Source organism: Gossypium raimondii, chromosome 4, assembly GCF_025698545.1.
Source record: "Gossypium raimondii isolate GPD5lz chromosome 4, ASM2569854v1, whole genome shotgun sequence".
NCBI classification, from domain to species: domain Eukaryota; kingdom Viridiplantae; phylum Streptophyta; class Magnoliopsida; order Malvales; family Malvaceae; genus Gossypium; species Gossypium raimondii.
Window position 1 is genome coordinate 29,289,686 of NC_068568.1, and position 24,337 is coordinate 29,314,022.

The window sequence follows — 24,337 nt, forward strand, 5'->3', positions numbered from 1 at the left end:
CCTCTTCTAACCTCATGATCGTTTTGTTGTACCTACGCACACTCTGAATTACTTGGCCAAAGATGCTTCCTGCTCTTCACAGGGCCAACACTGTTGGCACAGAAACAAGTGCTTCATTTTGAACGATTAAACACATTAAATGCAATACCACAGCCATATGTCAAGTAGCTAGATTATCATGCCTGCTCCGACGGCAGAAACAAAATCATGTCTCCACTTACATCCTCAAAGAAAAACAAACTACAGAATCAGTAGCTAAGTTAACCGTGGTCCAAGCACCAGATATGATGTAAACCAAAAAAAATACTTCAAAAGCAATGGGCAATCCAAAATCTACATTAACTAGATTGTTAATTTGCTTGAAAATAAATAATCACAAACTACGCAGAGAAAATTCTTAGTAAAAACATGGACAACATAGTGAAGCAACCCACAAACTTCACATTGCCCGTGAGCGATTGATCATTCTAAGACCCAATGCAAAAAAAAAAAGCCTGTATGCTTCTAACAGAAGAAAGAGAACAATAAAATTTGAGCTTTGTTTTCAGTATCATCAAGATCAATACATTAAAGCAGCAGAGAATTAAACCATTCACTCTTAAGTAACATCATAACACTAACATATACTGAAAGTATATACATCCTCAAGGAGACACTATGCGCACTGACAGACTTATAGTGAAGTTACTGGCAAGGCAACATTTTCATCATTCTCATTATTATAAGTTTAAGGGGATAGATTAGATATCGGCAAACAAGACAACAATGACACTCAGTCCAAGTTTCAACTTTAAAACCATGAACCAGTAGACCAAGATCAGTCTTGCAAAGTCTTATAAATTTTTCACAATAAGATAGCTGAAAGAAAGAAGTGTTCATAAAGTTCCAACAATTCAAAACCAAAAAAGAAAGACTATTCCTCGTTTCGGAATAAAATAAATCATATTCCAAAACCAAATACTGCTCGTATCTTATTGAAAATAAGGTCTCTCCAACCCCTCTCAGTGTTCTCCACCACAGTCGCATTCCCATATCTGCATGACAAATCAAAGCAAAAACAGAAGTAAAATCAATGACCCAATTCAGAAAGTAAGAAATTAGCCATCTTGCGCAATAAAACAAATAAAAACCAACCTGTCCTCCTCGGGAACATCTAAATGCGTGAGTTTGATTATAGTAACCCCAGGCTCAGGCTCATTGAAAACAAGTCTTACCTGCAACAACAACCCATTAAAGATAAGCCATCATTCGACCACACTGTATTCCCAAAATCCTGAAGAACAGGCAAAAGTGGAATCCATTAAACTTACAGTAGAATCAATCCCGTCGGGCCAACTCCCAAATCTCCATCTCTGAGCAATCAACTTCCCTTCTTGCAACTCCAAGTTAATGCCAGTAACCGATCCATCGAAAATACTAAATTGACCACCGACTTCTTTACTTATCCTAGCATTACTCTGAGTAAACCCTTTCCATCTATTCTCATCCATCAAAATCTCATACATATCCTTAGCTCTACAATTAAACTTCTCCAACATTGTAATCGTCTTAAACCCTTTCTTCCCTTCCTTCTCCACTTCCTTTTTGGGTTCCTTCTCCACCCCAACTTTCTCCTTAGAAACTGCAGCTGAGTTACTATTACTAGTAGTAGTATTAGTTTTGGGAGCCGATTTCTTGGCTTCCAATTCATCTTTAACGGGGCCACCTTTCGCCATAGCTTGAACAAAATCCCTCACTTTCTCCAAAACCAAAGGCTTCCCTTTGGCCAGCATCGCTTCCTTCAAGGCTTTACCAATGGGTCCTTCGTCTTTAACCGTCACCTTAACTTCCGGATCCTCGTCAGCATTTTCATCCGAAATGTACGGAATCTCGAGGTTACCTTCAGCTTTCAACAGCGTCTTCCCTTCCCCATCTTTGGCTTCGCCTTCCCAGGATACACTCAAACTGATTTCATATCCGGGAATGACTTTACCCTTGCGAATATTAACATAGGCTTCGCCGTCGACCTTTTCGACCTTCTTGGTCTTGATGCGGAGATTGCCTTGGCCGTCAAGGATGGTGAGATCCGAAAGCGATTTGGTGAAGAACATTTTTGACCAGGGGAGGCAATCGGTTTCAGCCCAGTGCCAGTTGTGGACGTTAGCACCGTCAGGTCTTTCCTCCACGATCCAGCGCTTGTCGCCTTCGCCGTACTTGGCCATTGATGAAAAAATCAAGACGAGGGTGTATTAGGGATTGAGAGAGATGTGAGGATAATAATGGAAGGGAGAGCTTAAAAGAAGCAACTGGGTGGGAGGGGCCGCTCTGGAGGGTTCGGGGCGGGGAGGTAGAAGAATCCAGAATGTGGGATAGATATATAAAATATTATATTTTAGGAAGGATCCAGAAGACTTCACTATTAGGAACTCTTCTGCTTTTAGGGTTTCTTTGTTGATGCTGTGCAAAGCTTATCGCATGTTTGGTATAAATATTGTAATTTTAAAACTTCCCCTATAAAATAAAACATTGATTTACTTAGATATGTTTGATTATGGATTTGTTAGCTTTTACCACCCAATGAAAAGTTGAAATTGTATATTATATCATCATTTTAAATAAAATTAGTTAAATTACATTAATATTATTAAATTGTTAGTAAATTTATGTTTTGGTCATTAAACTTTAAAGAATTTCAGAATGATCACTAAATTATTTCAAAGTTTTCATTTAAGTTATTAAACTATTTAAAAGTTTTTTTAAGTCACTAGGCTATTAAGTTATTTAAAAAAAAAGTTTGGCTAACAAGCTTCAAGCAATGTTTCGATGAACGATATGTGGATCAGTACCCATCGACAAGTATAATAACATATCTTAGATCTAAGTCGATTTAATAGTTATTGTCGGAGATTGGAAAAGAAAATTGTTTGGATTTTGGTTCGTAGATTTGTGGTGTTCAAAGTTGTTTCATGAGAAAAAAAAACTTAATCGTAGAAGGGAAGGGGAAGGAAAGCTTTCGATTGGTGCAGATGGGGCGAACAAAAAAGGCCATACGGTAGTATTTTAACAACCCAATTTCTTAAATGAGAACTTCTAAATAGTTCAGTCACCATTCTATAGCTTTTTAAAGTTGAGTGACCAAAACGTAAATGTACTAATAGTTTAGTGATGGTGGGTATAGTTTATCCAATAATTTAATTGAGAGAAATAATTAAATTTGTTTTAATTGATTAAATAAATAATATTTTGAGAACATAAAACTAGTATTGAGTTGGATAAATTATATAAGTTGTTTTAAAGACTATATAACAAATATATAGTTGTACCCAATACAAGAAAAACCTAATAAAGCCCACTTGTATTATTGTGGGTAGCACATTGGAATATTCCTCGTGTGTGTGCCACTCACCATGTGATGTCTAAATGGGAGTCCGTGTTTTTTTATTAAAATTGTATTATTTTTGTCTCCTCTTATTCAAATAGAACTTTTGTGGATTTTCCTTATAAAAAGGGACTATGGGATAAGTAAACATCACACCACTCTAAATGTAGTCATTGTATGATCGGTTCTTGAATTAGAGCCCACTCTTTAAGCAAACTGAGGGTGCGAGAATAGCGAAAAAGATCGTGTTTGTTGGAAGTCAAGAATCAATAAGTTCCGTTGAGTGAAAAACATATGTACTAATTTGGTAAAGTTCATTTCTATAAATAACACAAAATGGCTCAGGTTTTAGAAAAAAAATTAAAATTATGTTGTGTAAACAAGTTTTCCAAATTGATTTTTCCAACAATTTGTAATACCCATTACCTGGGATAACCCGACAACCCTAGCAACAAATGTCACATTTGGGCACTACAAACACTAAACTTGAACATCATCTAATTCCATTCATTTTAACCAAATTAAGCTCGTTTGGAGTGATTCTAGTCATTTCTAACCTATCTTCAAAGTTTGGTTGCAAACGAAGTACATTTAAAGCCTTTCCTGAGCAAAACTAACCAAACTGAGTGGTTTGAAGTAGAGGTATCGGTACCTCTGTGCTAGGTATCAATACCTAGGCTAAAACATTGTAGATTTTATCATTCTAACTCTTAGGTACCAATACCTGTCACTAGGGTATTGCACCCTAAGTGTAAGGGAGCCTTATACTTGCCCAAACACTCTTATGCCACAATCAATTTTATTCATTCTCATACATCAACCAATTTAAAACATAGAGCACCATCAAAACATCATTTAATACAACATATACTTCAAACAAATCTCAACTAAGTTCATAGAGCTAACAAAGTACTTAAGATTCACCAAGTATTTTCACTAGAAATCTTAAACATATACTTTAATTAAACTTATGTACATGCCATAAACTAATACCAAAGGATTGAATCCATACTCTTCCAAGCCTTGATATGTGATGAGACGAGTTGAGGTTCTAATTTCACTTTAAAGCTTCAAGTCGAATATTTACCTACGTATTGATAAATAATGTGTTAAGCTTGTGAAAGCTTAGTAAGTACTTCAAGAATTAAATTTACCTTTGCATTAATCAATATTGAACATTTAAATAAAACTTTGATAGAAAAAAACATTTAACACTAAAGTTTTCAAATAATTCCATTAAAAACCATTTACTTTTTCACTACTAATTCATTTCCCATTTCACTTTTATTTTCACTTACCACTTTATGCCAGCCCATAGTAGACTCAATAGAACATGCAAGATATGTGGAAATTCAATAAAGTATTAGCACTAAATTGCTTACACGATAATGCAAAGAAGTGTTGAATCATTGAAATGCTCCAAAGAGCCACTATCACTTTGCACTGAAGTGCATAATCACTGAGTTGCACCAGAATGCCACTTTCACTATGCACTGAAAGTTTACTAATGGCATGCCATCTATATCCTACTAGTTCACATCTTGTCTACTTTTGAAATTATAACATTATTAGATTCACTTTTACATTTCAATTAATCACTTATAAACTTTTACGTTCTTTACATTCTAGTCCCCATCATCATGAAATTCAATAACCCCTTTTATAAGACTTCAATATCACTTTATATGTAATTCACTTCCATATATCACTTAATTTATACACTCAAACATAATATTTAATTTACATGTTAATTTTACACATTTTACAAATTAGTCCTTTTTCCATACTTTTAATAAACTACATCTATCACTTTGTAATTGAAATTAAATTGATATAAACACACTCACTAATCAATTTCATATTAAATATTAACATATTCATATATAAATATTAATATAACTAATCTAACATAGTTTTACACTTATTTATTAGTTAAGTAACAATTCTTGATGTACTTACAAATTAAAGTTTGAATAAACTTCATTCTTATTTCTTTCACTCCTTAGCCATCTTAGCCATCTCATTCCCTTTTTCACCAACTTGAGATTCACCCCTCTTCTTATATAAAAATATACATGATTCAGGATTAATATAATAATCAAATATTATTTTCGTACACATTGACTGACGCATGAAATTAATGAAGAAACCTTATCATCCTTACCTTGGTCTCTTATATCAAAGTATAATTTCTATTTTCTCTCTTCTCCAATATTAACATAGCCCGTTTTCGGTAAAATCAAAATAGTGGTTTCAAACCACAAACTGAGTTTAAAAGAAATTTTTTATATATTATTTTATGGTCTATAGTACGATAATAATGTCATATGAAAATTTCGTAAATAAATTTTACCGATTACATGTTTAATTTGATAAAAGACCAAATTGCACAAAGTGTAAAAGTTGAGTTCTAAAAGCTAAAGAGATTAAATAGCTATAGAACTTTAAATTGGACTAAATTGGAAAGTAAAATAATAAAAGATGATAAATGATAAAATAATGAAAATATAATCATTTTTATCATCTTCCCCAAATTAAAAGTATGGAAACCTTAGCCATGGAAACCTAAGCTCAAGTCAACTTATTTTGCTTGATTAGATTCGGATAGACCTAATTCAGAGTTAGAACGAGGAAAGAGAAAGTGTCGGATTAGTAGATTTTACATACACAAATATTTGTTAAGGTAAGTTCGTGCAACTAAATTGTGTATATTTGTATGTTTAAATTGAATTTTATGTATGTATGTTGTAAAATTGACATGTATGAAGATCGGTCACATATCCGGTAATGCCTGAAAAGTATTAAGTCTCGTTTGAATAAATGAAATTCGATGGATACAGGATTCTCGTATTGGTTGTGGTCCTGCATATGTTGTGGACACCATAGCTCTTATGAGCATCCCGTATAAGCCCTCTCGATCCTCTCATTACATGGTTCTTGCGAGCATTTTGATCGGTATTGATCATGCATATGTTACGGACATACCGCAGCTCTTTGTGAGCGTCCTGTTATATAATCGATAGTGATCCTGCATGTGTTGTGGACATACCGTAGCTCTGTGTAAGCGTCTTGTTATATGACTCTCTAGAGCTTCTTGATATGGCTCGCTTGAACTTCCCAATATATGGCTCGTTTGAACTTCCCGATATATGGCTATCTGGAACTTCTGATTAATGGCTCTTCGGAGCTTCCCGTTAAAGGCTCTTTGTGAACTTCCTGATTTAGGCTCTTATGAGCTTCCCGTTATATAGCCAGGATAAGCTTCTTGATTAATGGCTCTTTGCGAGTTTCCTGTTATATGGCTTGAAAGAGGATTTCCTGATCATGTGCTTTAATTAGCATCCCTGAATATGAATTGATGAATTATAAATTGTACACCTCGAGTGAACTACATGTGTATCCATCGATATTTCAAATAATTCAATGGGTAAAATCCTTACATGAGAAAATATGAGACCGAAATGAATTATTATACGCATATGCCGAAATAAATGAAAATGATGATACATGATATATGGAAGTATGAGAAGATGATATATGAACATGGAATTTGTTTGATGGATATGTTTAACTATGATTATAGATTTGTACATCTCGAGTACAAATGTACTTTTCGTGTTTCCATCGATATTTTAATTGATTTAATGGGAAAAATCCTTATATGAAATAATTTGAACTTGAGACAATTATTATGAAAATGCACTTGAAATACATGGATATGATTTGTATATGTTAAATGAATTCAAGATGTGAAAAGTATATGTATATGGAAATTTAGTTATTGTTGAGCCCATACATGTTTCTTGATATTTGAATAAATTATATGACTAACAAGGGTGATGAGGATATGTGTTAGGGCTTATGACCAAATTGGTTGATTGTGTCTTGCATGTTTATCTTAAACATAAATAAATGGTAAATTAATTACCATGTTATACGAACTTACTAAGCATTTCAAGCTTACTTTGTTTTTATTTTCCCCTATCCTATAGTAATTCAGAAGCTCATTAGTTTAGAAGCTTGGCAGAGATCACTTACACTATCCATCGGCCCATTTCGGTATATATGGTAAATCAATTATGGTTATAATGGCATGTATAGGTTAATTGACTAATATTGATATGCAAATGTTTTGAATGAAACTAGCCATTAGAATGACTTGTGTTTGACATATTTTGATATATTTATAAGTGGATATATCATGTTTGAATAATAAATGTGATCATACATATATGCATTTGGTAAATAGGTAAGTATGAATGATAGATTAACATGATAATAAATTGTCATATGAGGTACCTAAGGGTATATTGGTTGTATGTGATATTATGTCATGTTTTAGACATGATTTGGACTTGTTTTAAATACTTTGATATGGTTTGTGAATGTTTTTAAGTGTTGGTGTAAGTGGAAGACAAGTTGGGTGAGAAATGTGGCTTAGAAAATAGCCTATTTTCGTTCACACGGGCAAAGACACGGGTGTGTGTCTTATCCGTGTGTGACACACGGCCTAGCACATAGGCGTGTGATCTGGCCGTGTGCCCCCTGCATCTTTAAAATTTCAAAACAGAATGAGTAGGTATTTTAACACGGCCTAGCACACGGGCGTGTGACTTGGTTGTGTGACCCAAGTCAGAGAGTTACACGACTTGAGACACGGATGTGTCCCTTCACACGACTTGACCACACGGGCATATGACCCCTGCACGTAGGAAAATTTTAAGATTTCGCGAAAAATTCTCTGAGTACCCGGTATAGTCCCGACCTGATTCTAATTTATATTTTGGGCCTCTAAGGCTCATATAAGGGACATTATGATTGATTTCTGATATGAATGCTATAAGGCATGAATTATCTGTTTATCTGATCTGTAAATTTTGGTAATGCTCCGTAACCCTATTTAACGACAGATACGGGTTAGGGGTGTTACATTTATTGGTATCAGAGCTACGATTTAGTCGGTTCTTGAACTGAACGTAGTATATGTGAAGTCTAGAAATACATGCCATTATATAACTTGTGATAGTGTGATATCTCCCGACTCTAATGAGAATTGTTTTACTAATAGATAGAGATGCTTTCCAAATAAGCTAATTCCGATAATGTTGAAAGAGATACCCAAGTGTTTGAGTAAATATGTTGCTTATGATGAAACGAAATTCATAGAGGTATGAATAAAAGTTTGTAATGAATAAGTTGACGATAAATGTTGATACGAGCTCGTTTCGGAAGATGTAACGAGTTGTAATAATTCCCGATTGAAATTAGGTAGTGTCGGTTTAATACAAATTCAGTCTTTGAGTTTTGAAGGTGGAATGACTTAGGAAACAAAGGTGTTTAACGATATGATATTTGCTGGTTTCCAATGAAACAAGAACGAACCCTTATTAGCAAATAAGGACCCGGGCTTAAATCATTTCAAAGAAAAGAAAGGATTAAGGATAAAACCGAGACCCACTATTTAGTGAAATAAGAACCTTCGGTATGAAGAATGCCACACCAACGGGTGATAAGTTCAAAAACAAAGTCAGATTGACGCCACTTGTGAAGATAAGTCAATTGAGCTTTGGAGAATAAGAAGAGTGAATTAACTCACCAAAAATATAGTTCATTCAAAAAGTTGGCCAAAAAAGTCCTTTTACAAGAAAATCAGCAACTATTTATAGCTTAAGTGCTGGTAACCGAATGGACAATTCAAAGCTTAAAAAGCTAAGCAAAACATTGAACTAATCTTTAGCTAAAATTCATGCATGAGCTTGTATCAAGGTTCGGCTTAATAGAGACCAAAGAATAGCTTCCAATGAACTTTGGAAATTAGCAGCAGCTACATTCAGCTAATGGAGTTTAATGAGGTAATTCATGAAGCAACTCTTGCTGAAAAATTACCAACATTAAATAGCAACTTGAACAGCCATTTGGAAGTGTGAATGGACGGTTTTGAAGAGCCATATGGTGTGAACATGGCTGAACATGGTGTGAACATCTTTATGCCTCCTTGAAAAGAGAATCAACCATGTCTTGGAGTGTTGAATTGGCTGCTGACTCTTGGCCGAATAGTTGCCTTGAAAAGAGCATTATACCAGCTGCACATGCATCTTCACATTCATTGAATCTACATGCATGCATCTAGTCAATGAATCTCCAAATTCGGCTGCACCTGAATTAAAACAAATGAACTTAATTAATTCAAACAAATTCAGCTGAACTACATTAAAAACATAATGTGAACATCCTAATTAACATTGTGACAACTTAAATATTAATAAAACATGACACATAAATTCGGCTGGACAGATTTAATACATGTATTAATTTAGGCAAACTAAATGAAATCAAGACATATTTAATTTAACTAAAACAAGACAAATTAAACACTTATATTAATTAAAGATAAATTTATAAGCTGTAGTAAAAACTTATTTAGATGCTTTAATTTAAATGGTCTAAAAATTCCAGCAGCAAATTTATTAGCTGGAACGAAATTCAGCTTCCCAAAAATTGAACATGTTGAATTCATTTTTGAGCTCTTTGTTCCAACATTGCTAAAATAACCCTCTTAAATTGCTTGGCTCGAGCTCGCATTATCGGACCAATTGGCAACTTGATGGCCTCTTGTTCGAGCTCCTCTTGGTTCGTAGGTAAACTCACATCATTCTCCTCCTCTTCAGAACAATTTGTCCTCAAATTGCTTTCTGCATCAAACGGAGAAAAATCAAAAACGTTAAAGCTCGCACTAACATTATATTCACCTGACAAGTCCAATTTATAAGAATAATCGTTAATTCGTTCAAGGACTTGGAATGGTCCATCTCCTCTCGGAAGGAGTTTAGATCGTTTTTGCGCAGGAAATCTTTCCTTGCGCATGTGCACCCAAACCTAATCTCCCGGTTCAAACACAACACGCTTACGGCCTTTGTTAGCGTGTACATATGAAAGCTAAATTTTGAGGCTTTACGACCTCCACCCCCTCACTAGTATAGTCTTATACAATGAAATGCACAAGATTTGTATTGATTAAGTTCACAAGTACGAAACTGAAGAGTTCAGTGTTGAATGATTAACAATGTAGTCAAAGCAGAGAATGGGTTAGTAAGTAAAGATAGTTTTAAAAGAGATATAAGATTATTTTGAAGATTTATTCGGGATACGCAATGACACAATTAAGGAATAAGTTATTCATGAGTAATTGACTTATTCATATATGGTATCTATAAAATGGATTAACCAGAAATTTCTTCTGAATTAGTTTCTTTAGTGAACTAAATAATGTGAGATTATTGATGACTTTAGTAGTCAATGGAATAGTGATGAAATTGCAAAGATATTTGAATGTAGTTGTTATAATCGGGTATTTTACAATGATCTCCTCTGGGTATTCTATATATTCTTTGATGCTCAGAGATATATGTAACTGTTCATTTTCAAATGTGATTCTTATCATATAGAAAGGTTAGCTAATTATAATATTAGAAGGAATTATTGTAAGTCTGCTTGATTCATGAGCGATATTGCTCCATCTTTCTTTGGTTTTCTAATCAATTACGTTTGATAGAAGACTTGATGATAAGATTCATATGATACTATTTTCTACTTCTACTGGTTAAAGCTCTAAATTGCAAATATGCAATTTATATTGTTTCTATCACAGCTGTTTCTACTGTGTATGTGCGATATTACTCTTCTGGACTTCCTCTGAGATATCATCGATCTCTTTATAATTCAATGTGTTTTTATTCTCGAAAATTCAGTATAGCTTCACATTTTGGATTTCATTATCTCGATTTTCTTGTCATTTTTATGGTCTAATCTTATATATGAAACATGGTTTATCTGTGAAAGATATTCATTGGCCAGAGTTAATTACATTTATTATTGTTATAAATCTTAACTCGATCATAGGAGCTCGGTGATATGGATCTCAAATTATAGAAATTGTATTATGGCATTGGTTGTTATTGGGACTACTTTCGGTTTTCCTCTTCTATTTTAAAGAGTACTATTGATGTTGAGGTATTGTTCCATCTATATTGTTGAAATGTCAGTCCAATTATAGCACTATGGTTTTAATCTATCTGATAGTTGTGGCTTTGGAATAATTAAAAGCTTCAATGTTAATAATTGAAATAGCTTAATTATATGATCCATTTTTAATTTTCGTGAAAGGGTTTTCTATGATAGCTATACCGATGACACGATTATTATAGAAAGAAGTAAGATTGAATATTTTGATAAATGTCAACAAAGTTTTGATCGGTTTGAAGCTCTGTGGACCAAAGCATTAGTTCTGGTTCAGCCTGAATTGGGTAAGGAATTTATAATTTACAAGGATGCATCATTGAATGGTTTAGGCTGTGTTTCTGAAGTAGGAAGGCAAAGTAATAGCCTATGCTTCCAGATAGTTAAAAACCACATGAAAAGAATTACCCGATACATGATTTAGAATTGACGGTTATTGCATTTGTACTGAAAATTTGACGACACTATTTGTTTGATGACATACCACAGCTCTTTGTGAGCGTTCTGTTATATGATCAGTAATGGTCCTGCATGTGTTGTGGACATACCGCAGCTCTGTATGAGCGTCCTGTTATATGGCTATCTAGAGCTTCTCGATTTGGCTCGCTTGAACTTCCCAATATATGGCTCGCTTGAACTTCTCGATATATGGCTATCTGGAACTTCTGATTAATGGCTCTTCGGAGCTTCCCATTAAAGGCTCCTTATGAACTTCCTGATTTAGGCTCTTATGAGCTTCCCGTTATATAGCCCAGATAAGCTTCTTGATTAATGGCTCTTTACGAGTTTCCTATTATATGGCTCGAGAGAGGATTTCCTGATCATGTACTTTAATTAGCATCCCCGAATATGAATTGATGGACTATAAATTGTACACCTCGAGTGAACTACATGTGTATCCATCGATATTTCAAATAAATTCATCGGGTAAAATCCTTACACGAGAAAATATGAGACCGAAATGAATTATTACACGTATCTACCGAAATACATGAAAATGATGATACATGATATATGTAAGTATGAGATGATGATATATGAACATGGAATTTGTTTGATGAATATTTTTAACTATGATTATAGATATGCACATCTTGAGTACAAATGTACTTTTCGTGTTTCCATCGATATTTTAATTGATTTAATGGGAAAAATCCTGAGATGAAATAATCTGAACTTGAGACGAATTAAATACATGGATATGATTTGTATATGTTATATGAATTCATGATGTGGAAAGTATATGTATATGGAAATTTAGTTATTGTCGAGCCCGTACATGTTTCTTGATATTTGAATGAATTATATGACTAGTAAGGGTGATAAGGATATGTGTTAGGGCTTATGAGCAAATTGGTTGACTGTGTCTTGCATGTTTATCTTGAACATAAATAAATGGTAAGTTAATTACCATGTTATACGAACTTACTAAGCATTCATGCTTACTTTGGTTTTATTTCCCCTGTTCTATAGTAATTCGAAAACTCGTTAGATTAGAAGCTTGGTAGAGATCACTCACACTATCCATTGGCCCATTTCGGTATATATGATAAATTAATGATGGTTATAATGACATGTATAGGTTAATTGGCTAATATTGATATGTAAATGTTTTGAATGAAACTAGCCATTAGAATGACTTGTGTTTGACATATTTTGACATATTTATAAGTGGATCTATCATGTTTGAAGAATAAATGTGATCATACATATATGCATTTGGTAAATAAGTAAGTATAAATGATAGATTAACATGATAATAAATTGTCATATGAGGTACCTAAGGGTATATTGGTTGTATGGATATTATGTCATGTTTAAGACATGATTTGGACTTGTTTTAAATACTTTGATATGGTTTGTAAATGTGTTTAAGTGTTGGTGTAGGTGAAAGACAAGTTGGGTGAGAAACGTGGCTTGGAAAATAGCCTATTTTAGTTCACACGGGCAAAGAAACGGGTGTGTGTCTTATCCATGTTTGACACACGACCTAGCACATAGGCGTGTGACCTGGCTGTGTGTCCTCTGCATCTTTAAAATTTCAAAATAGAATGCCTAGGTATTTTCACACGGTCTGGCACACGGGCGTGTGACTTGGCTGTGTGACCCAAGTTAGAGAGTTACATGGGTTGAGAAAAATTTTGAGATTCTGCGAAAAATTCTCTGAGTACCTGGTTTTGTCCCGACCTGATTCTAATGTATATTTTGGGCCTTGAGGGATCATATAGGGGACATTATGATTGATTTGTAATATGAATGCTATAAGGCATGAATTATTTGTTTATCTAATCTATAAATTTTGGTAATGCTCCGTAACCATGTTCCGACGATAGATACGGGTTAATGGTGTTACATCTCCTCTCATGAAACTAAGCTTGCTAAGGGGTTGTCCTTGTAACACCCTGAGATCGGGATTGAAATTTTTGGTGTTACAAGTAAGGGTTTGCCAGGGTTTTGACTAATTGGGGTTCACCAAAAGGGATATCAGTAAGGGGTTCGCCAGTGTTTTGGCGAGCTACTTTTTGTCAGAAGGATTAGTAAGAAGTTTTCCATCGTTTTGACGAACTGGTATATCCCAAAAGATGTGGTAAGGGGTTCGCTAGATTCATTGTAAGTTAAGTTGGTAGGCGAATTGGGGTTTGCCAGTTGAGTTGCAAACTGGGGGTTCGCTAGTCAAAAGTCTAGTCAGACTTAAATTAAGAAATAAAGATATTGTGTCTAGGATACTTTTCGTGCATGTAACCTTCTTCTAAACCAACTAGGGTTCCTAAGTTAGGTACTAAGATACTTATTGTCTATGAATACAACCCTTATTCCATGAAAATTCTCTTATCGAATATTTTGTTGCGAAGTCTCTGTTCTGAACCAAGTTTGTAACAACCAACGTAAGCATCTGTCCTATTTGGGTTGATTGTCTAGAAATGTAATGCTCTCGACCTCACTCAATCTATCAGATCCAAATTTTGGGTGTTACGCCTTATATAGATGTAAGTTAAAACTCTTCTTTCTTATTCATTGATGTAAACATCTATCTATGAGTGTAACAGAGCCTCTTATGGCGTACATTGTATGATTTCATTTACATTTAAGAATAATAAATTTCTATCAACTTCTATTCTATCTCTTATGTTGCTAAGTACATATTTGATTACTACTTAATAAACTTATGTGCAGACTCAAACACACCATTTGCTTTCCTTTACATGCATAACAGCCCAACATGCCGCTCCCTTGGCGTAACCTTGGTATCGTCTCTCGACGCATATTCCTTTACAAACATGAAAATAGAAACAAATTTTGTAAGTTCATAAGAACTTAATGAGCTAAACCTTAGAATACCTTTTTCATTCATTCTATGTTGCGTATGTTATTATGTACATCTTTTGGGTACTTCTTGACATTTTTTCCTTCTTTGGCGGGTACAATACTGAGGCTACCATATTTCTTTCTTAAAGACCATTTTCCTCTCTTTTGAGCGTACTATACTTAACATATTTTTACTTTCTATATTCTTTCTTAAATCTTACCTTATTATCAAATTTAATATCTTTTTCCATACTTACTAGTCTTATCACTTTCTTCGAGCAGGGTAGGCTACGCCCAATACTTAACTTAGAATTCACCCAGATCTTCCTTACTTCAGTGGACTCTCTATACTTACTTTTAACTCATATATTTGCCTCGCCACGTACTCTGGCACACACTAGCCTTTCTTGGAAATGATTATAAATTAATTATTTGGTTATTTTTTTATTAAATTGTGAATGATGTTAAAGTATATAGTTGTAATATCTTATAGCTCGGACCGAGTAAAAGGTGTTACACTTATCACAAGTCAATCCCATACAGCATGCAAAATAACCTATTGTCATGCCAATTATATCCTATCCTATGTTTATTCGGGCTCGATACACAAAATCACATAATACTTTACAGTTCAATTACATTTCTCACTTTGAATCAATTTGAGACAGTTTAATTATATATATTCAACAAATCATAAATCCCAAGTCGATATAGTATTATAAATTATACTAAATTAAACCATATAAACTTACCATGGCTAAACAACAAAGATGACAATATCAGGGACAATTCGAAAATTTTTTCTTTTCCAGGATTAAATACTGGATCTTGATCTTTAATTTCAAGCATCTTAACCTAAGCTAAATTCACCCAATCGACTGTCACATGTTCTAGGTATATCGAAAAATGTAAACTCATCATCGAACATCATAAGTACAAATTGTCCTTCTTATAGACAAAATAATACTTCAGTGGTTAAAATGTAGTGGCAAAACATCTATATTATATAAAGTGCAACCAGAATGCACAATACACCCCCAAACCCAAGGGATGCATTGTCCTCAATACATGTGCATGCAACAAAAATATAGCTATGGACAGACAAACGTCACGGTAAAATGAAATGAAATGCATGATCATCAAAAGAAAAAAAACTATCTGGCTTGGACAACACCTGGAATGAGTTAATGTTCTTGACTGGTTTTGCCGATTTAGTCATTCGTCTATTTTCTTGTTTATTAATTTTAGTTATTTAATTTCCATTATTCATCTATTTTATGATCTATCGTAATATAAGATTTAATTACTACTATTTAGACTGATTATTGTAAAGCAGTTTTCAATAGATTTATTCCATCCTCCCTTGGGTACAATCCTCAGAATACTTCCTGTATTCCGTTGTACACATATACTATGTTACAATTTGACCTGTATACTTGTGGGCATCGCTAATTTAATTTATTACATTTTTGGTGTGATATTTTTGTTGGGAAATGTAGTCATATTGTAGTAAACATGTAATTATTTTCTATTTAATTGAACGATGAATAAACAAATAAAGTTAATTTCACATTTCACTATTATATTTTTGTATTTTCTCTCTTTATATTTTGTATACATAGAGAAATTATGACGAGCAAATATTAGCTCATTGATTATCTAAAGTTCAAACAGAAGATAAGTGGCATTGTAAGAACATTTACATTGCGAAAAAGACAACTTACTTCAGTACATAATCTAAATGAGCCCATAATCTTGTAAAAGAATCAAAGTGAGCATTTGATTCAAATACTAAGAAGGATTATTATGTCGTCTATAATTCCAATTGAGGAGATGGCTAGTCTTGACTATCGGAGCAGTTGACTCCACGAGTAGAGAAATAAATGTATTCATTAGTAGAATGATACATTGGACTGGACCCAAGATGAATTAATTCTGAATCCGTTTGTGAATTAATTCACTTGTGACGTTCATGGTGTGATTTACCTAAATCTTGAGTTAGTTACTGACCATGCTTATGCAACTCATTTGCTTTGATATAAGTGAAGGCTTATGCTTTAAAGATGATCGAGCCCATAGCCAGTATGTTGGGTACATGACTTGTGTATAGCATGGCTTTACTAGCAACAATGAAATTCATAGCTTAATTAAAGAGTTAATTATATCCTCTCATTGGCATTGTGTGGATTGATAAATATGGAACGTGAGCACAGGTTGCTTGTTCTCGAATGAGCAATTTACCATAGTCATTTATTGGCAGTGATCATATTAATCATTAAGAAAACACAATGGTGACAATGAGATAAAATATGATTGTATTGAGTGGATGGATTTAACTCAAAGGGATCCAAGATATCATATGAGAGTAACACACATATGACGAGGCCATTGGACAAAGCAATTAGATGAATTGCTTTCGTAAAGAGTATACAATAAGGATTTTTCAATCATGGTACTTCTTGTGGACTAACTCCATGATTAAGTAATTGCGAATTATCAGAACAATGCTTCTGGAAATAATTGCAATCAATAGAGTCTAATTGTTTATGTCTGATTGGTCCCTCTGCTAGCTCAACAAAAGCTCGATCGGACTGCATTTAAATTAGAAGAAAATTCTACAACTTTGGGAATAATTTAATTGAGTCGATTTATTCGATATGGAATTAAATTAAGCGATCGTAAGAATTGTTCAACTAGAGAATTTGATTATTTTTTTTGAAAAGTTAATTTGGAAAATCTAAGTGATTTTTGGAAAAATTAATTTTCATCGAGTAAAATTAAATTAATCAAATCAATTAAAATTAATAAGATATTTCTGGGAATTAATTTTCAAGTCAAACAATTGGCCCAATGAGTAATTGAACTTGAAAATTGGACTTGAGGTCGTAAATTGGGCCGGATAGCCCAAAACTAAAACCATGACCCAAAAACTAGTCGAACCGAGCCCTGTATGTGAAACCGAGTCGACGGTCCAACCGATGGTTAAACCAAACCGGTCAGGTCGTCATTGACCCAGATCGAACCAACAATATTTGAACTGGCTCGGGGTGCCGTAAGGGTGTCACACCTGTATCACCAGACACGGCGATGTTGGTGGCTGTGACGGTGGCATCTCGTTGGCCGGTGGCGGTTGGTCATTGGTGGTTGAGTAGTGGAAGAGTTACACTCCTACTGGGACTCTTGTCACGTGTGAATATAATATGCGAATTCTGTAAGTATACACATCGGTTCAAGTAATTAAGTGATGAGTGAGTATCGTTCCCACAAGTACCAGATTGAGGCACTAAAGTGGTCTAGTTATTATAATAAAATGCAATTAATGCTATGGTAAAGCCATGGTAAGTATACAGTGGCAATTAAAAGGAATAATGATGTATGCAATATGTGAAATTAATGAATACTTGAAAATGCTATGGCAAAACGAGAGTAGGAATGTAATGTCAATTATGAAAATGATTATATGAATAATATGTAATTGAAAAATAAACAACTAAGGATGAGATGGCAAAGATACTACGACAAAAGATAAGGGTTATGTGATGTTGAGTGGGAAGGTCGAGATTACTAAAAATCTACTTTTCCTGTTAGCAATGCCTCGGCAAAATCATACTTAACCTACTGCTCAGAAGAGTTCTAAAGTAGTATGCTTCTTTCGAAGGCAGAAACCTCAAGTTACCTTGCCAATGTCTATAGGCCTTTAACATGGTACCTTGCACTGTTTCCTTCTGTATGAACGCTGATACGACCACGCCTCGGGCACACTTTTGGACCGGCTCCCTAAGCATTGCTTGCAAACCCATGCGAGTTGAATTAGTTCAATTCCATTTCGTTGAGCTCCGTTTAGCTCGTTTCCAGCTCCAAGAGCTCGAATCAGCTCAAATCTAGCTTAATTCCATTTATGCGATAATATAGTTGCTGAAATAATTATTGAGTTAATTAATTTAGTTATATACAGCTCAATTAATTTTTGTTGTTTAATTGGTCTTAAATCTGGATGAATTTAATTATGCATGTTAATTGTGTTTTCTTACATGTTATTAAGTCATCTTAATTCATACAACTTATAAATATGTTTTATTGCATGTTTTCAATATGTCTTGTCCTAACCGAATTAATTAGGTCTTAATTTAATTAATTGTATTTTGTTTTAATTATGTGAATTTAAATTGTCCAGATTATGTTTCAGCTAAATACAAATTAATTTAAGTTCATTTGCTCCTTTTGTAGGTTGGCTGAATGTGGGAGTGCATTTAAAAGATGCATGCACGTTGGATTCAATGTATTTGGCAATACATGCATGGAATGCAATTAAAATGGTGTGCTGATTTTTGAAGTTTCCTATGTGACTATTCGGCCAAAGGAGATGATGTTTCCTATTCCAAAGCTGCCATTTATTTCTTTCACATTGCTGGATTCATTTTGGCTGTTCGGTTTATGGTGTTCACACTCAAGGACTCTTCAAAGCTGAGCATTCACACTTCAAATGGCTGTCCAATTTTCTATTAATTACTGGTCACTTTTCAGCCAAAAATTGCATCTTATATGAGCTTATTTAAGCTCATTGGCCGAACCTAGCTCTTCCATGCACCTTTCCAAATTTTCCAATATTCAATGTTCATTCTAGAAGTTGTCCATGTTCAGTCAAATTTAGCAATACCATTAGATGAATTCATTTTCTTAATTCCTAAGGATGTATGTGGCTATTCGGCTAGCTTAGTCTTTGCCTATAAATAGTTGACTTGTTTATTGTAAAAGGTTACAGAATTTGATCAATTAAACTTAATAGAACTTTTGTTCTTGTGAGGTTACCTCATATCTTCTTTCGTTTGAGTCTCGAAGCGACTTATCTAGCTTGCTAGTGGCGTCAATCCGAACTCCATTGAACTTATCACCGAACCGGTGTGGCGTTCAACCATATTATCATACCTTTGGTTCTTACCTCCATATAGGTAATGGGTCAAGGTTCGCTTCTATCCTTCATCAAAATTCACCTTAAGCAATATAAGATTCGGGGCAATACTTTTTAGTATTGAAACATTCTTGAAGCTTGAGTTCAATTTCCATTCCATTTTATCTATCAATTTATAAATTATTTCTTTATTAAACCGAACCTATAAAAAAATCAATCCAAGCCATTTTTTGAACCCAAATTGCCTGCTTCTGCTTATACATCTCCATAACTCAATTTTCATATGACATCAAAAGGAAAACTTCTCATCGACGATCAAGCAATCAAGTGAATCGACTCAATCAACTGAGCCGGATCGCATCATTTGGTATCAGAGCTTGCAAAATGAGGAGTATCGAAGATCAAAGAATTCGAATTAGGTTTGTGAATTAAAAAAAAAGTTGTATTTGATTCCATTTGTAGTCATCTTATTATATTTGAGAGTATAAAAAAAAGTGCGAATATTAAAAAAAAAGTGAAGTATCGAAATTTTATTTCTCATCCTTGTAAGTACCGATCACAAGAAGTTTTTCAATTCTACTTATTCTACCTTCCCAACGCCACACCCTTAAACCAAATTTGTTTTGTTTTAGCCTACCTTACACCATTTCATTATTCCCTTTGGTACCCATTTTTTTGAAATCGACCCTCAAGCAGCAAATTAAGTCTACCGAGACGAATTATGAAATTGTGAGACGAGGTCGAGTGGTAAAAGGCAAGAGTGAGTTACATCAAAAACAAAAGCCAAAAATTGAGTGTAAACACGAGTGCAAGTGAAAATAATTATTTCCTTTTCGAGAGAATTGGTGAGGATTTTGTGGGGAGGTATCTAATTTTTTGTTATTATTCTTTTAACATTTCTTCTTTTAGTGAATAATCATGTCTCGAGAAGAATTTTCCAAAATAGAATTCCAATATTTGATGCAAGAGATGTGTAGAATAGTGAAATCAAAATTTGATAAATTGCATGATCGAGTGGAGAAAAGAGCCCAACGAGGACAATTTAATTCAAGTGAAAGGGTAGAACTGAGAGTGCCAAGAAGACGAACATCCAACGAATATTCGACAAGAGACTCTTATCAAGACTTCTATTCAACAAGGCGTTCGAGACCAAGAGAAGCAAACTCCGAGTTTGAGTCTTTCCGAGATGATGAACGAAAAGGTAGACATGTCTCTACAAGTGCATCAATTTATTCATCTGTGACGGATGGCTTATGAAGAGACGAACGTGTTTCAAAGTACTCAGCCACAGATGATCTATCACAAAGAGATGATTGTCTTTTGTATGAAGAAACCTTTTCTTATTCTCAACGAAAGGCTTCCCATTTTGATGATTTCTTCTTTTGTAATGAAATCGAAACAGCATGTGAAAAAGAAAAACAAAAAGAAATTGAAAAAGAAAATGAGAGTGAGAGTGAGAGTGAGAAAAAGAAAAAAGAAATTGAGATTGAAAAAGGATGTGAAAAAGAGAAAATCGAAAAAGAAATTGAAGAAAGAAGAGAAACCGAGTTAGAAAAAGAAATGAAAGAAAAAGACGAACGAGAAAAAGTGAGGAATGTTTCCATTAACCAACATGTGAGTTTTCCTCGTGTTGTCTCTCCTCAGGTTTTTAAAGAATCGATTGACAAGTTTCGAGTACAATACCTTCCCATGGATAGAAGGTTCACTTTGGCTTAAAAAGGTAATGTTCTCAACGATCCTAGTTCGCCTATGCCAAAAGGTAAGCAAGGTATGAATGTTGAAAATTTTAAAGCACCTCTGCCTTATTTGATTGTTGATGGACACATTGTTGATGATTTGGTCTTTAGAAAGAATCTGAACTTTGACATGGTTACTTGTCATTCTTTGATTGATGATGATCCATTTGTTTTGTCTGATGATAAGAAGATTCTTGCTTTTGAAAAATATTATTTTCTTGATGGTATTGGTTGTTTATCTTTAACTTGCAATGGAATGCATGTTTTGGATGCGCAAGATGAAAGTCCGTATAAATTGTTCATTTTAACTGATCCTATTGAAAAGGAATGGAAATGTATTGATGAGTATGGCATCGGCAAGATTTTTGATGAAGAACGAATAAATCAGCACCAACGAGATCTGGAATTGTGTGATCAAACGTCGACATATTATCTGTTTGGTTGTGTTGATCATGTGAATTATCCAATTTGTGGTGTGAAATTTCCATGTTTTCGTAAATCTTTTCGAATGAAATTTAAAGGGTTTGCTTGTTTGAATTTGAGTATGCTAACACCCTCGTTGTTTAATTTGTGTAAATTGTTGGAGATAAAAAGACTCTTCTTGCCATTTGGATCGAGTAGCCAAAATCATGTGTTTAATCCTGGAGTTTGTTATTATGAATCATTCATGAAAGAAAGCAAGCATCGTAAATTTTGTTTGAATGAATGTGTAAACAATCTTTGTTTGTATGATGCTTTGTCTTTAAGTTTGAAAATGAGACATGTAAATCTTGTTGGTTTGTTAAGTCAAAATCAAAATTTTGTTTCTAGAGGTTGTTCTCAACTGTGGTCTAAAAGATCTGAACATGTTTTGCATGATAATGATTTTGAGTTGCTTAGTGTTCTTTCTATGAAGTCTGTCATGAAATTGACAAATCAAATTGAAATGGCAAGAGAAAATTTTGTCTTTGACCCCGGTGAACATCATTTTATATCGTTGTCTAAGGTAATCGAACCATGGAAAGTTGACTTCCAAAACCATAGCTATCAAATGCCTTGTGATTTAGGTTTGTTTCCATCGGAGAAAAAGGTAAGAACAATTTCTATTTTTGACCCCAGTATTGGTTTATTTGTTCAAGTTGTGAATCAAATCTCGGAAAGTTCCTTTGTGTTTAATCTTCATCGTGTCACTAATTCGTTTTATTCTTTTATAGGTGACGATGTGAGGTGGTACCCTCCTAAAGAGGGAGGGCATGCGAATGAGCTTCTTTCAATCCGAACTAATTGTGGCTCTCAGAATATTGAAGATTTTTTTCGAGCAAATGGCCCGATTTGGGGACAAATCACTTTAAAAAGGGAGGGGATGATACGACCACGCCCCGGGCACAATTTTGGACCAGCTCCTTAAGCATTGCTTGCAAACCCATGCTAGCTGAATTAGTTCAATTCCATTTCATTGAGCTCCAATTAGCTTGTTTCTAGCTCCAAGAGCTCGAATCAGCTCAAATCTAGCTTAATTCCATTTATGCGATAATATAGTTGCTGAAATAATTATTGAGTTAGTTAATTTAGTTATATACAGCTCAATTAATTTTTGTTGTTTAATTGGTCTTAAATCTGGACGAATTTAATTATGCATGTTAATTGTGTTTTCTTACATGTTATTAAGTCATCTTAATTCCTACAGCTTATAAATATGTTTTATTGCATGTTTTCAATGTGTCTTGTCCTAACCGAATTAATTAGGTCTTAATTTAATTAATTGTGTTTTGTTTTAATTATGTGAATTTAAATTGTCCAAATTATGTTTTAATTATGTTTCAGCTGAATACAAATTAATTTAAGTTCATTTTCTCCTTTTGTAGGTTGGCTGAATGTGGGAGTGCATTTAAAAGATGCATGCACGTTGGATTCAATGTATTTGGCAATACATGCATGGAATGCAATTAAAATGGTGTGCTAATTTTTGAAGTTTCCTATGTGACTATTCGGCCAAAGGAGATGATGTTTCCTACTCCAAAGCTGCCATTTATTTCTTTCACATTGCTGGATTCATTTTGGTTGTTCGGTTCATGGTGTTCACACTCAAGGACTCTTCAAAGCTGAGCATTCACACTTCAAATGGCTGTCCAATTTTCTATTAATTGCTGGTCACTTTTCAGCCAAAAATTGCATCTTATATGAGCCTATTTAAGCTCATTGGCCGAACCTAGCTCTTCCATGCACCTTCCCAAATTTTCCAATATTCAATGTTCATTCTAGAAGCTGTCCATGTTCAGCCGAATTTAGCAAGACCATTAGATGAATTCATTTGCTTAATTCCTAAGGATGTGTGTGGCTATTCGACTAGCTTAGTCTTTTCCTATAAATAGTTGACTTGTTTATTGTAAAAGGTTACAGAATTTGATCAATTAAACTTAATAGAACTTTTGTTCTTGTGAGGTTACCTAATCTCTTCTTTCGTTCGAGTCTCGAAGCGACTTATCTAGCTTGCTAGTGGCGTCAATCCGAACTCCATTGAACTTATCACCGAACCGGTGTGGCGTTCAACCATATTATTATACCTTTGGTTCTTACCTCCATATAGGTAATGGGTCAAGGTCCTCTTCTAACTTGCTCATGTTATTCAACCACGGTCTAACTAATCTAACATTTTCAGAACTTAGATTAATTTAAGGGTATGCTGCACAGTCGACATGTCTAAAGATTACTTACATTCAAATTAAAGAATAAAACAATTGGATGAAATAGTAAAATAATTCAAATTTATACTGCAGCCATTAAAGACAGTTAAAGTTTTATCAAAGTAATCCCAACCCTATGAGATCTAGCTTATAGGTTGGCAAGTAAAATTCAACTCAAACATCATTTTCATCACTGTTATTCACGAAGGAACATATTAGAAATAATGGAAGAATGTTGGAAATACAACATTCGCTTGTCGAATCCACACTCCAGCTGCGTAGTGTCCTGAGGTGGCTAAGAGGGATTGCCTTCGTTTTTCCTTTTCCTGTCTCTATTCAGCCGCTACCT

General features: G+C 34.1%; 1 protein-coding gene across 1 annotated transcript; it reads right to left on the reverse strand.

The window, feature by feature from the left end:
• Positions 1 to 782: 782 nt before the first annotated feature.
• On the reverse strand, positions 783 to 2,367 carry LOC105780091 (uncharacterized). Its single transcript, XM_012604207.2, has 3 exons — positions 1,311 to 2,367; positions 1,135 to 1,214; positions 783 to 1,034 (listed from the first exon to the last, which is right to left on the reverse strand). Exons 1-3 carry the CDS (start codon positions 2,199 to 2,201, stop codon positions 941 to 943), a joined length of 1,065 nt encoding a protein of 354 aa, XP_012459661.1. The 5' UTR covers positions 2,202 to 2,367; the 3' UTR covers positions 783 to 940.
• Between the last annotated feature and the right edge of the window lie 21,970 nt (positions 2,368 to 24,337).

What these genes read in the sequence shown, in the direction of transcription:
- LOC105780091 (XM_012604207.2), bottom strand. Translation starts at nt 2,201, where the DNA reads ATGGCCAAGTACGGCGAAGGCGACAAGCGCTGGATCGTGGAGGAAAGA. An exon ending in CCGACGGGATTGATTCTACT is followed by an intron (nt 1,215 to 1,310) that starts GTAAGTTTAATG and finishes TTGTTGTTGCAG; the next exon opens with GTAAGACTTGTTTTCAATGA. An exon ending in GATGTTCCCGAGGAGGACAG is followed by an intron (nt 1,035 to 1,134) that starts GTTGGTTTTTAT and finishes TTTGTCATGCAG; the next exon opens with ATATGGGAATGCGACTGTGG.